This window comes from Lagenorhynchus albirostris, chromosome 9, assembly GCF_949774975.1.
Source record: "Lagenorhynchus albirostris chromosome 9, mLagAlb1.1, whole genome shotgun sequence".
In the NCBI taxonomy this organism is placed as follows: domain Eukaryota; kingdom Metazoa; phylum Chordata; class Mammalia; order Artiodactyla; family Delphinidae; genus Lagenorhynchus; species Lagenorhynchus albirostris.
This window is the reverse complement of record NC_083103.1, coordinates 79,016,109-79,031,377: the sequence shown is the minus strand read 5'-3', so window position 1 is coordinate 79,031,377 and position 15,269 is coordinate 79,016,109. Positions and strand designations below refer to the sequence as shown.

The 15,269-nt window shown below is 33.9% G+C and overlaps 1 protein-coding gene across 2 annotated transcripts in view; it reads right to left on the bottom strand.

The window, feature by feature from the left end:
* The window catches only part of DYNC2H1 (dynein cytoplasmic 2 heavy chain 1), a 372,064-nt gene that overhangs the window by 235,190 nt on the left and 121,605 nt on the right, over positions 1 to 15,269 (bottom strand). For both annotated transcript variants that reach the window (XM_060157926.1, XM_060157925.1), the window contains exons 56-60: positions 13,060 to 13,173; positions 12,312 to 12,472; positions 11,232 to 11,355; positions 10,293 to 10,414; positions 1,256 to 1,342 (exon numbers count right to left, since the gene is read on the bottom strand). In XM_060157926.1, coding sequence (XP_060013909.1) covers positions 1,256 to 1,342; positions 10,293 to 10,414; positions 11,232 to 11,355; positions 12,312 to 12,472; positions 13,060 to 13,173 — 608 coding nt within the window. The remainder of the gene's footprint in view (positions 1 to 1,255; positions 1,343 to 10,292; positions 10,415 to 11,231; positions 11,356 to 12,311; positions 12,473 to 13,059; positions 13,174 to 15,269) is intronic.

The following is a 15,269-nucleotide window of genomic DNA, read 5'->3' as shown; positions in this document are numbered from 1 at the left end:
CTTAGTCATTTACTAACTGCTTAACTTAGGCAAATAAATTTTTCCAATCTTTAGCTTCCTAGTCTGCAAAATGTAAGAATATCCACCTCTCAGTGTTGTTTTAAGTATTAAAAATGATGAATACGTAAAGTGACTAGGACAACACCTGACACATGCAAATGACTAACAAATGGAGTCAAACATTGGTATCATAAGCTAACAACTCAATAAATATTTGACAATTATCTGAGTATTATTAAGCACTGATTCTGAGCATGTAACACTGAAAATAATATATTATTTTCCTTATACTTCTCTAATTATACCAGGAAGGAAATTATGTGATTTCATTTCTGTATGTCTAACATAAAAAACATTCAGGAATATGAAAAACATTGAATTTATGGGTTTGAAGATTTTTTTGTTTATTCTCTATAAATAAACATATATAAATGTAAAAGAGATAACTGTTTTCTAACGCTGTAGAGAAAAAAAAATTCAGTTTTCAGTCTGATGAATTTTTTCTTGGTGCAATAATTTGTATTTCTTTCATAAGAAAGAAAAGGATACATAACACACCACTTAAAGAAAAAATATGTTTATAGAAAAGTTTTACTCTCATAAAACTGAAAGCAAGTGATAACATATGCTATATTTAATGACACATTCTCCAGTTTTCCAATCTTCACAATTCTTAAAGGGAAATGCTTCCACATTTATAATAATTCCCATACCAATATTTTCTAGCCTATATTAAAAAGCAATCACAGGAACACAGAGGTACATGCAAGGTTTTAAGATTAATCACATTCATAAATGCTTCTTAAATTTGAGAATAATATTTGCATGAAGGAATATTTTTTAATACCAAAAAGGGCAAAGTTAAAAAGAAAAATTTTTTAACATGATCATATACCTCTGGAAATATTATGGAATAGGTGGTCCTATAGCATCATCTGAAATAAAGGAGTCTAAAATCTTGAAGTCAAAATTATAAAGAAATGGGAATACCAAATGTAAACACTCCCAGCATTAACACATTACATTCAATTCTTCCTGCTCAATTTTCCAATGCTTGGGAATACAGAAACTTAAAATATTTTTGTTCTTATTAAATGTTTTTAAAAAGGAAGACATTCTATATTATTTTACATCCTTCCCCCTTTTAGAGATACCAAAAAATTAAGACAGTGATTATAACTAAGATTTTCAAAATTTAAGTATTAGTTGAGGTATGTTTTCAAATATTCAAAATACATTTCAAAACTTAACTTACTTTTCTTTGAGTTCTGACACTGTTTGACCAACAGAATTAAGAAGCTCCTCTAGTTTCCTTTTTCTGTCTTCAGTTTTCCGCAAATTTCTAAAATATAATTCAATTTTATAAGTCATTCTACTTTAGTTATCAACAAACAGCCACAACAGCACCTTAAAATGTAATTGTGCAGTAAATAAATGACAATGAAAACTATCAATAATTCAGTAGTTATAATACCTTCACCTAGAATTTGATTTGAAAAGCCATGCTATAATTAAGTGTATTCTCTGACCTAACCATACCACTTCCAGGAATCTATATTTTAAAACACTTGTGCCCATAGATTTCTAGATAAAAATGGAAGACTAAAAGTATTCACTTATCTTCTATCCCTTCTAAAATCCTACTAAAATGAAACCAAGGGAATAAATTAAAACATACACGCACAAGAATCAAGACAAAGAAAGAGAAAAGTACTACGAAGGAGTAATTTTAATAAAATTTTGAAAGGTGATAACTGACATACCAAAATACAAAAGGGCAAAAGTTAAATGACTGCAGGAAGATAGGTGAAAAGAAGTATTCAAAAATGTTCAGGAAATGTAGACAACAGGTACCTCTGAAGAAAATAATAGAGCTAAATACAGAAGATTGTTTAATAATTGATAATACAACATTTGACCTCAGAATCCCTCCTGCATTGAGAGCAGACTATCCTCTACATACATCCCTGAAAGTCAAACCTTATGCCCCTTACCCATCCCCAACCACCCCTACTTAATCCCTAGGCAGAAGATATTAGGATTCTTCTAGAGAAATGACTGGCTTACCCCTCTCAAAAATACCCACAAATATTGAGAAGTTGTCATCAAATGGCCAGTCCACACTGCCATGCACTGCTGGGCATTTGTGCATTGCACAAATCAACTTGAGTTTTTGTCTAAACACAGATTGCAAGGTCTCATTCCCCAGCATATCTGATTCAATAAGCCTTGATGGAGATCAAAAATTTGCTCTTTTAACAATTTCCCAGGTAACATTGATGCTGCTGGTTCAGGGACCACATTTTGAGAACTACTATAATAGAATAAGGCCTTCAAAATCATGAGATTAATCTATTTCTAGTCTAGTATTTTAAACCCAGCCCAATTATGATCACATATAATAGTATAATACAGATAATTTTAGACATGCAAATCTCAAAATATTTTTCATCCCATATAATCTTGCTTAAGAAGCTACTATGGAGGATGTGTTCCAGAAAAATGAGGGACTAACTAAGAAAGAGAAAGACAAAGACCCAAAATACGAGAATATGATCAGAAAAGAGACAAATATAACCCCAGAATAATGGTGAAAAGCAATCTCAAGATAACTTAAGCTGTAGACTGCAGGCCTGGGGAAGAATTAACTCACCTTGAAACAGGAGGACAAAAGGCTCTAAGTAGGAGAGTACTAAGAAAAAATTAAATAGAACACATAGATTCCAAATACGTTTTAGGGTCTGACAAAAAGACTATGGATAAATATGTGATACATAAACAGAAAAAAATAATCAATTGAAAAAATAAGGCAATTATTAAGCATAACAAAAGGTATACAAGAAAAGAAATATACTCATAAAACATGATATATCCAAGCTGTAAAAAATATTTATATAATCAAAATATATAATCATATTTAATATGATTTAACACAAACATTTCATGTAATTATATTGAAAAAAATAAGAAACTTAGGCAGCTAAAAATATCCTTGTGTAGAGTAAGAAGTAATAGATAATTTCAAAAGGTGAATGATCATGAACATAACATATCTCTTAGTCTGTATTTAGAACAAATGAGATAAAATATAATACTAACTTAGTAACAATAGCAAATTAAAAGTTTAAGCCCCAAAAGTAAATCGTTAAATTTTCCCCACACCTGCCAGATAATGTTTTGGAAATAATATACTAAAAGTTTCCTAAAACTTAGAGAAAAAAATATAAAAGCTCTAAATTTCTAAAACCTACTTTTTGTACTTTGACAGTATTCCTTCACAAAATTTTGGCTCTTTCTAAAGGAACTTCTACCAACTTATCTTTCCAACAAAACAGAGGAGGAAAAAAGTGAGTTGATTCTGCTATACATATTTTAATTGCTTTTTCTTTTTTTGTTCTGTTTAACTTTTTTTTTTCTTTAATGATGTATAGTTAATTCACAATACTGTGTTAGTTTCAGGTGTACAGCATAGTGATCCAGTTTTTTTTTTTTTGCAGATTATATTCCATTGTAGATTATAAGATATTGAATAAAATTCCCTGTGCTATATAGTAAAACCTTGTTGCTTATCTATTTTATGTATAATAGTCTATGTCTTTTAAGAATATATGCCTAACCTATCCCTCACTCTCTCTCTCCTTTCGTAACCATAAATTTGTATTATATGTCTGTAAGTCTGCTTCTATTTTGTATATAGATTCATTTTGTGTATCTTCTTTATCCATTCATCTGTCGATGGACATTTAGGTGGCTTCCATGTTTTGGCTATTGTAAACAGTGCTGCAATGAACTCTGAGGTGCATGTATCTTTTCAAATTCTGGTTTTCTCCAGATATATGCCCAGGAGTGGGATTGCAAGATCATATGGTAGCTCTACTTTTAGTTTTTTAAGGAACCTCCATACTGTTTTCCATAGTGCCTGCACCAGTTTACATTCCCACCAACAGTGTAGGAGGGTTCCCTTTCTCCACACCCTCTCCGGCATTTATTATTTGTGGACTTTTTGATGATATCCATTCTGACTTGTGTGAGGTGATACCTCACTGGGGTTTTGATTTGCATTTCTCTAATAATAAGTGATGATGAGCATCTTTTCATATGCCTGTTGGCCATTTGTATGTCATCTTTGGAGAAATGTCTATTTAGGCCTTCTGCCCATTTTTTTATTGGGTTGTTTAAATTTTTGTTAATGAGTTGTATGAATTGTTTGCATATTTACCCCTTGTCAGTCACACTGCTTGCAAATATTTTTTTCCCATTCTGTAGGTTTTCTTTTCATTTTGTTGATGGTTTCCTTTGCTGTGCAAAAGCTCTTCAGTTTGATTAGGTGCCATTTGTTTATTTTTGCTTTTATTTCTTTTGCCTTATGTGACTGATCCAAGAAAATATTGCTATGATTTATGTCAGAAAATGTTTCTGCCTATGTTCTCTTCTAGGAGTTTTATGTGCCATGTCTTATATTTAGGTCTTTAAACTATTTTGAGTTTATTTTTGTATATGGTGTGAGGGAGTGTTCTAATTTCATTGATTTACATGTAGCTGTCCAGCTTTCCCAACACCACTTGTTAAAGAAACTGTCTTTTCTCCATTGTATATTCTTGTCTCGTTTGTCATAGACCATGGGTGCATGGGTTTATTTCTGGGCTGTCTATTCTGTTCCATTGATCTATATGTCTGGTTTTGTGCCAATATTACACTGTTTTGATTACTATAGCTTTGTAGTATAGTCTGAGGTCTGGAAGGGGTATGCCTCCAACTTTAGTCTTTTTCCTCAGGATTGCTTTGGCAATTCTGGGTCTTTTGGAGTTCCATATAAATTTTAGGATTATTTGTTCTAGTTCTGTGAAAAATGTCATGAGTATTTTGATAGAGATTGCATTAAATCTGTATATTACTTTGGGTAGCACAGTCATTTTAACAATATTAATTCCTCCAATCCAAGAGCATTGGATATCTTTTTGTCTCTTTGAATCATCCTCAATTTACTTTATACCAATGTTTTACAGCTTTCAGCATATACGTCTTTCACCTCCTCAGTTAAGTTTATTCCTAGGTATTTTACTTTTTTTGACACGATTTTAAACAGGATTTTTTTCTTTTTTTGCTTTCTCTTTCTGATATTTGTTAATGTAAAGAAACACAACAAATTTCCATGTATTAATCTTGTATCCTACTACCTTTCTGAACTCATTTATTAGTTCTAATAGATTTTGTGTGGAGACTTTGGGGTTCTCTTTATAGAGTATCATGTTATCTGAAGTAGTGACAGTTTTCAATCTTTCCTTCCAATTCGTAAACCTTTTACTTCTTTTTCTTGTCTGACTGCTGTAGTTAGGTCTTCCACTACAATGTTGAATAGAACTGGTGAGAGTGGATATCCTAGTCTTGTTCTTGCATTTACCGGGAAGCCTTTCAGCTTTTCACCATTGAGTATTATGTTGGCTATGGGTCTGTCATAAATGGCTTTTATTATGTTCAGATATGTTCCCTATATACCCATTTGGGTGAGAGTTTTTATCATGAATGGATATTGAACTTTGTCAAATGCTTTTTCTGCAGCTATTGAGATGATGATGTGGTTTCTGTCTTTGCTTTTGTTAATGTGGTGTATCACACTGACTGATTCACATATTTTGAACCATCCTTGTGATCCTGGAATGAACCCAACTTTATCTTGGTGTATGATCCTTTTCATGTATTGTTGGATTCAATTTGCTAATATTTTGCTGAAGACTTTTACGTCTAAATTCATCAAAGATATTGGCCTGTAAATTTCTTTTTTTGTAGTGTCTTTGTCTGGTTTTGGCATCAGGATAACAGTGGGCTCATAGATTGAATTTGGAAGTGTTCCCTCCTCTTCAATTTTTTGGAATAGTTTTAGAAGGACTGGTATGAGTTCCTCCTTGTATGTTTGGTAGAATTTCCCAGTGAAGCCATCCACTCCAGGGCTTTTGTTTGCAAGGAGGTTTTTTTTTTTTATTATTATTACATATTCTACTGCACTTCTAGTGATCAGTCTGTTCAAGTTATCCATTTCTTCTTGACTCAATTTTGGCAGGCTGTATGTTCCTAGAAACTTGTTCATTTCTTCTAGATTGTCTAATTTGTTAGTATAAAACTGTTCATGGTATTCTTATAATTTTTTGTATTTCTCTGGTATCAGTTGTTATTTCTCCTCTTTCATTTATTATTTTATTTATTGGAGTCATTTCTCTTTTGTTCTTGGTGAGTCTCTCTGGAGGTTTGTTGATTTACCTTTTCAAACTACCAGCTCTTGGTTTTATTGATCTTTTTTATTATTTTTTTATCTCTTATTTATTTCCCCTTGAACTTTATTATTTTGTTCCTTCTGTTAACTTTGGATTTTGTTTATCCTTCTTTCTTATTCATTTTGGTGGTAGGTTAGGTTGTTTGAGATTTTTCTTGTTACTTGAGGAAGGCCTGTATATCACTATAAATTTCCCTCTTAAAACTGTTTTGCTGCATCCCATAGATTTTGTAAGGTTGTGTTTTCATTGTCATTTGTCTCAAGGTATTTTCTGATTTATTCTTTGATTTCATTGTTGAGCCACTGTCTTTTTCGTAGCTTGTTGTTTTGTCTCCATGTGTTTGTTCTTTTCCTATTTTGCTTTCTGTAGTTTATTTCTAGTTCCATACCACTGTGGTCAGAAAAGATGCTTGAAATAATATCTAACCTCTTAAATTTGTTGAGGCTTGTTCTGTGATCTAGTATGTTATCTATCCTAGAGAATCTTCTATGTGAGCTTGAAAGGAACATGTATTCTGTTTTTGTTTTTTGTTTTGGATGTAGTGCCCTGTAGACATCAATTAAGTCCAACTGCTCTATTGTATCATTTAGGAACATTCTTGCCGTATTGATTTTCTGTCTGGATGATCTGTCCATTGATGTCAGTGGGGTGTTAAAGACTCCTACTATTATTGTATCATTGTCAATTTCTCCCTTTATGTCTTCTAGCATTTGTTTTATATACTTAGGTGCTCCTACAGTACAAGTGTAATATCCTCTTCTTATATTGATCACTTTATCATTATATAATGCCCTTTTTCTTTCTATATGGCTTTTGTTTTAAAGTCTATTTTGTCTGATAGGAGTATTGTTACCCCCACTTTCTTGTTGTTTCCATTTGCATGAATTCTCTTTCTCCATCGCCTGTCAGTCTATGTGTATCTTTCATCCTGATGTTAGTCTTCTGAAGGCAGCAAATTGTAGTTTCTTGGTTTTTTTTCCTCCAATCTGCCACTCTGTCTTTTGATCAGAGCATTTAATCCAGTAACATTTAAAGTAATTATTGATAAGTATGTATTTACTGCCATTTTAATCCTTGCTTTCCAGTTGGTTTTGTAGTTCTTCTCTGTGCAGTTTTTTTTTCCTTTGGCAGGGGGAGGGGGTTGATGTTTTTCTTTTGTAGTATGCTTGAGTTCTTTCTTTTTGGTTTTGGTGAATCTGTTGTACGTTTCTGATTTGAGGTTACCATGGAGTTCAAGTATGTTGACCCATAACTATATCTATTTGCTTTAAACTGATAGTCATTCAAGTTCGTATTTTTAAAAAATCTACATTTTTATACTCCCCTCCCCTACATTTTGTGATTTTGATATCCTATTTTATATTGTCATGCTTATCCTTTTACTGTTAATTATAGTTAAAATTACTTTCACAATTATATTATTCTTTTTTAATCTATGTATTGGTTTTTAAAAGTGATCTTGAATCCTTTTATATATTTGCCTTTCCTATTCTGATTTTCCCTTTCCTACAGATTCTTGCTTCTTTTCTATTTAGAGAAGACCCTTCAATATTTCTTTTAGGGTAGGTTTAGTATTGCTGAATTCTTTTAGTTTTTGCTTCTCTGAAAAATTCTTTAGCTCTCCTTCTATTCCAAATGATAATCTTGCTAGGAACAGCATCCTAGGTTGCAGGCTTTGCCCTTCAGTACTTTGAATATATCATGCCATCCCTACTAGCCTGTAAAGTTTCTGCAGAGAAATCAGCTGATAGCCTTTTGGTGGTTCCCCTGTAACTAAATCTTTGTTTTTCTCTTGCTGCCTTTAGAATCCTCTCTTTAACTTTTGCCATTTTAATTAATATATGATTTAGTGTGGGTCTGTTTGGGTTCATCTTGTTTGGGACTCTCTGTGCTTACTGTACCTGAGTATGTTTCCTCCTTTAGGTTTGAGAAGTCTTCAGCCATATTTTCTTCAAATACATTTTCAACCCCCTTCTCTCATCTCCTTCTGAAACCCCTGTTATGCATAGGTTAGCATGTTTTATATTATCCCATAGATCTGATATGTTGATTTCATTTTTTTTTTCATTTGTCTTTCTGTCTGCTGTTCTGATTGGGTGATTTCCATTATTCTATCTCCAGATCACTTATTTATTCTTTTGTCTCATTTAGTCTGCTATTCATTGCTTCTAGATTGGTTTTATCTTGGGAATTGAATTGTCTATTTTTGATTGGCTCCTCTTTATAGTTTCTAGGTCCTTGTTACAGTGATCTGTGTTTCTATCGATAATCTTTCTTAATTCAGTTAGCATTTTTATTACCTCCTTTTTGAAATCAGGGTCTAGTAGACTGCTGCATGGTCTGTTTCATTATTTGTTCTTACAGGGGATTTATCTTGTTCTTTTAATTGGAAGTAGTTCCTCTCTCTTTTCATTTTACTTAACTTTCTTTGTCTCTATGAATTTAGCAGAAACAGTTATCTGCTGTGGTCTTGAAGGGGTGTTTTTATGTGGGAACATCACTGTGTAGACTGTGTGAATCCAATATTTTTGGTGTGAGGGCTGGTTTCAGTTGGACGCCAGCCACATCATTCTTCAGGGTGTGTGGGCTATTATCCCCTTGATAGGTGGTATGGCTGGTGTTGTAGCATCTAGAGCCTGTACAAGACGTGAGGTGGGACTTTTTCTCTGCTCCATGGCTGTCAATGCCCTGTCAGAGGTGAGGTCTGCTCCCCAGTTGTTGGAGTAGAAGCCCTGATGGTCAGGCTCAATCAGTTTTCACTGTACATGAGTTCAAGCCCTGCCCAAAAGGAGGTGATTGCTAAAGCAAGTAAGGCCCATGCAGTCACAGAGGACCTATGCATCACCTGTGTAGGCATTCACGTTTCTGCTCAGAAGCAGCCCAAGGTTGAATCCCTTTCTCTGCTGTGTTCATCTGAGATCTAGTGCAAGGCTATGGTCTGAAGTAGGCTGGGGCTGAGGGCTGGGGCATTGTGGCTGCAGGAATTGAAGTGACTGCACTGCCACCAGAGATCTGGGCTGCCTCTGTGGCAGTGTTCTCACAGGACCTGTCTGCCCCAGATCTACTGCTAAGTTGTGGCATGGAGTGAGTGGAGCCAGAGCCAGGGTGCTCTCACTGGGAGACGAAAGGCTCTGTACTCCTGAGCATGCTGATGACAACTGCTACCGTCCCACCTGGACCACATCCCAGTCCCTCGGGCTGTGTCTCTCTCAAGGTCTGTCTGCCTGAGCTTCAGTGCTTAGTCACTGGGCATTTCTGTGGCACTGTTCATGTGCGCACTGACAATGGCCTCCATGACTCCACCGGATCATACCCCAGCCTCCAGAGTCTGTCTCTCCATAGCTAGACCAAGTCTGTGTGCAAATCTTGCATCAGGGATGGAGTGAGTGGGCCTGGGTTGTTTGCCCGTTCGGATTGGGAAGTGGTAAGGCAGCACCCACTAATGCAAAACTCTCTCGACCCTGCTTGTTAGCAAGCCAGCATGCGAGCACTCCTCACAAGTAGAGTCTAGGCTTTTCCATCCCTTCTGTCTGTCTCAGTAGATTTCCCAGCAGGCGAGGGGGACTGTCTCTTCCACGCAGGAGCCCAGGACTGGTATGCCCAGTGTGTGGCTCAACCTCCTCGCTCTTCAAGTCAAGGGTCCACCCATATAGAACTTTTCTTTCTTACAGATCCTTCCTAGGGGCTCAGTTCCTGACCAAATGCCTTTTTTTCTGTCCTACCCAATTATGTACAGATCTTTCTTGCAGCTTTAATTGTACAGTTCTTCTGCCAGTTTCTAGTCAGTTTCCCATGATAATTGTTCCACATGTAGATGTATTTTTGATGTGTTTGTGAGGTGAGGTGAGCTCCACATCCTCCACTCCATCATCTTGATCTACATTCTTAATTTGTATTTAAATGACTCAGTGTTGTCTGCTGCCTTTTTAGATACAGACAAGAAATAAATCCTAATAATATAACTAGGTCATTAGATTGATGAAAATAAAGGCTAGAACTATTTATATTTTATGTTTCACTTACGATTCTAATCCTGCCTGTTCAGTTTCCAAAGGCTGAATTCGTTCCAAGACATGGGAGTACTGGACATTGGCTTTAACCCAGGCAGCTAAAGGAGCAGCTGCGGTACTGGCACGCTTGGCATTCTGAAAAATACATCAGAAATTATTCTGCATCTTAACTTAATTTCAAATAAAGGCAAAGTTAATTCTAGTGTATTTTCTTTAAGCATTTGTTTGATAACTTATCCCGAATAATGAAGTTTTTGGTTTATAGCAAAAATAAAGTGAATTGCTATTTTGATTAAGTGAAAAATACATACACTATTTTTCTTAAGAATAAATAGTTTTGAACCACATACAATCTTTAATATAATGACATTTCATTGACATAAGTAATTATCAGCCACGTTTAAAATGAATACATGTGCCGTCCACAACGATGTTCAAGCACCAATTCTTTCTCTTCAATATACAAGATAGATCTTTACTAGATAAAAGCAATTTTCAAACAATTGCTATTGGTGTCAAAGAAGAAGTACATGACATTTTGAATAAAGGATATAAAAAAGACCAGAATCATGGAATTTAAACTGTTCGCTGAAATTAGATATAAGTATTCCAAGAGAGATATCTGTTATTATATGACAAGTATACTAGAAGAAATAAAAGCATACAGGCAAGTTGGAAGTTATGACTAGTTAGGAACTTACCGCTGACAGCAGATCATAAGATTCAAAAACCACTTAAGATAATAAACCTTCCCCCAACCCTTTAGATTCTACAATAGTTTACCTAATTCTTCTGGTAAATGCTTCCCAGCTATAATACTTACAACTTATTATAATGAACTTTTAGTTTTTAGGTAAACTAAACAATCAATAATGATAAATCATCATATTTTGACAAGGAGAATATTATATAGTATGGAAAGGGAATTTATGGCACAACTGTTAAAAATTACCTTTGGATCAAAAGATCCTTTATTTTTAAAAAGAAGTTCTTCAACACTCTCTCTTATTTCCTTTGGAATATTTCGTGCATCAAAGGTTGCTATGTCTTCTCTCACACCTCTCTTTGCAAGAAAACTGAAATTAAAGCATAGTACTTCAAATAAGGCTAAATAAAGTTTGCTATTTTTAACAAAAATATCAATTTAACAAAGTGGTGTATACAATACTTTTAATCTATTAGTTAACCAAAAATAGGGTACTTTTAAAGTACTTAAGCTTCTAAAGTACCATTCGTCATTTTTTATAGACGAGGATCTCCAGAAAGATGCACAACAGTTTTTCTAATGTTCTGTGAATACACTGAAGCAATAAAATGAAGGAATTATAATCTTGAACTCTACCCAAATCCCTTTTTGTGAACCCCTGGGTACTAATACATTCTAGGATATGCAAGAAAATATTCTGACTCCTTTATAAGAAAGATTTTAAAGTGCTCCCTCAATCTAAATCTTCTCTCCCATTTCAGATAGAGAAAGAACTCTACTATCAGCCTAAGTCCTAAAATGGAATTGAACAACAGCACAAACCACAATACCATTGTTATACTGTGAAACCTAAAGCTGCATAATTGCATACTGAGTTAATAATCAGCCTTTTCTCTTCCAGTTTACATCACTCTTATATAATTTATGGGGCTCTCGCCTGCTCCCTGTGTCTCTCTGTCTCTGCCAAGAATCCAAGATTCTTTTTGAGAATAGTGACTATATTTACTTCATCAGTAAATCACAGTAAACACAATGCTCTATACTGTGTGAGGACCAAATAAATATTTGTTTATTAAGATGTTCTTAAAGACTTTAAGGCATTCCTGTTTTCCTTTGACACTTTTAACAATCACTTATAGAGAAAGGAAAATATAGATCTTGATATATGATTACATAGACCATCTTGAAATATCAGGGGAAAGTGTGTAACCAGGTAGGTACTTAGATGAAATTCAGTTTGAGAAGCAATATAAGAAATATTTAAAAATACAAAAGAATGTATAATTCATTGGTGAAATAACATTTTTCACAAATTCAAAAACTTACCTTTTCATGCTCACCCAAGATGTATCAAAGATACCCATTATTCTTAAAACTCCTTCAAGAATGTCCCTGATTACATCAGGTGGCATACGCAGTGAACGAATTTCTGAAAGAGATTCTGGCTTAATGTTTCCAACTGCTAGTTTAGCTTCATTGACTAGAGGCTAGAACACGAAAAGGGCGTTTTTACTTTCAAAAAATATATATAAAAAAATCACTAACTCTTTACAAATAATGTTTTATTGTCATTTTATTAAAAATGACTCTAGTTATTAATATCCGTTCTCTTCAAATATCAAAATGCCCTGAAACACACAAAGTACAAAATGTTCAAATTGAGAAAGTAAGAGTTTCTTCTCACCATAACTACAACAGTCTAATTTGGAAAATCTAATTTGTTTTGAGACAATTTGCCATTTTCAAGAGGCTCTTTATATGCTAAGACTTGTTTGCTTATTTAATCAAGTCTCAAGAAAAAAAGCCTAAGAGTTTATCTACAAAATATTTTTTCCTCTACAGTCAAAAGAACATGGTTCACACAAAACAAAGATTATTTTTAACAACCATCAGTTAATTTGCTTACTCCTCCTAGCAGATTTTCCTTCCCGCTTCTCTTTTATAAATAGTATTGAGTGAAAGCCACATTGATAATACTATTAGAAAGTGACTTATGCTTTAAACTCCTATGTAAAGTTGGTAATCAAAAATGTAAATGGCTCTTACACTGTTTCCTTTTTTTTTTTTAACTTACCTGTACTTCTTTTAATTCATCATCAATTTTGTTTTTCCTTTCTTCAATTTTAATGACTTCTTCTGCTATTCTGTGCTTTAGTCTTTCAAGTTCTGTCTTTTGTTCACTAGCATCCTACAGGAATATTTAAATAGCATTCCAATCAATTTTAATGCATGATACCAAAAATGTTATTTTAAAATAGCACTTTCTATTAAATGCTTTTCTAATATTAATTGGCATAAGAGTTTCTAAAATGCCTAGGAAACATGATATAAATTACTCTATGTTTACTATTAAGAAGTATGCTTTATTTATTTTTTTCTGAATAGCAAAGTAATAAATGCTTACTATTTAAAAATCAAACATGTCCGAAATGCATAATTTAGAAAATGATCATAATAATATACATTTAACACTTGCAACAACCCTGAGATAAATATTATGCTTATTTCATAAATAAGAAAACTGAAAATAGAAGTCTTCTATAATTCTAATAGTAGAATAGTAATAATTCTTAGAGACAATCTATAGTATATTAGAAGTTTGTTTCTAGACTTTATTTTAGACAAAAATTAATTGAGGGCTTCCCTGGTGGCGCAGTGGTTGAGAATCTGCCTGCTAGCGCAGGGGACACAGGTTCGAGCCCTGGCCTGGGAAGATCCCACATGCCGTGGAGCAACAGGGCCCGTGAGCCACAACTACTGAGCCTGCACGTCTGGAGCCTGTACTCCACAACAAAAGAGGCCACGATAGTGAGAGGCCCACGCACCGTGATGAAGAGTGGCCCCCGCTTGCCGCAACTAGAGAAAGCCCTTGCACAGAAATGAAGACCCAACACAGCCAAAAATAAATAAATAAATAAATAAATAAAAAGCCAAGCATTTAAAAAAAAGAGCAGGCTTTAAAAAAAAAAATTAATTGAAATCATGACACAATAATATGGCAAATATATGAACAAAAATTAGTAAAGATTCAAAGAACACTAAATGATATATTAACACATGACCTCTTTGCTCATGAATACAAAAATCAAGGGTCTCACATATATAAAAATGGATGAACATTATGAATGTTTGTGTTTGACTTATTTATTTATTATACTATAAAAAAAACCAAGGGAAAAAATTTGTCAAGAAACCTTCCAAGAATCCTAACAACAGTGATTCTCAACCATATTATAATCATTCAAGGAGTTTAAAAACTAATGCTTGGCATCCTCTCTAGACTTATTGTGGTAATCATGTCACATTATATACATATACAGAATCATTGTACACCTGAAACTAATATAGTGCTATGAGTCAATTATATCTCAATTAAATCCAAAAAAGAAGAGACCAGAGAGTTTTCTTCTCTCTCTCTCTCCCTTCCTGAACTGGAAGAAATAAATTTCTGTTGTTTAAACCAACAACAAGAACAATACTAACGCCTTGTGTCCTATTGCCAATATATTGATTCTTCAGGTACCTGACACGTGAGCGCAATTGATATCTTCTATGTTCCACAAGGGTTTCTACCTATGTATCTCTGCTACCGCTCCTCAACAGGGAAAGTTCTTTTCTCCATCTCCACAATATCAAAATCACGCTTACAGGCCCAACTCACGTGCTTCGTGTTTTATTAACCTACTTTTCCAATTGTAAGTTATATCTATTCTGAGTGACTACAGCATTTAGTGTGTTCTTTCCTTATGTCACAAACCTAGAGTTGCTAGCTTTAAAAGTTGTACGGTTTGGTTTTTAAGCTGTCTCTCCCTACCATACTTATGTATAAAATAACAAACAGAAATGTCTCCAATTTATAATTGAGCAAAATTATTAACTTATAATACAAGATGCAGAGTTATTCTTCTGGGTCTCTACTAAGTAATACAATTAGCTACAGTCTTAGAAATACCTCTTCCCAGAACAGTCCAGAGAAAAGAATAGCATAGTACTCAATGTATCTTAATAATGTTCACTAGTTTGAAGGTACATAGGCACACGGAGTTCTGAATATTTTCCTTTTGTAAATATATAGTTATCAATGATCTTATTCTTTATGAAGCTTTTACTTTTTTCAAATTACTCTTTAAAGGTAAGAAATTTAAAGGTGTTCCAATCGCAGCTACAGAAGCTAGGAGAATATGGAACGATGCCTTCAATTTCCTGAAGGGAAAAAAAAGTATTTGACAGATATTCTTAACAATAAAAATGACTAGCTGCTTCAGATAAGTATTTATATTACTT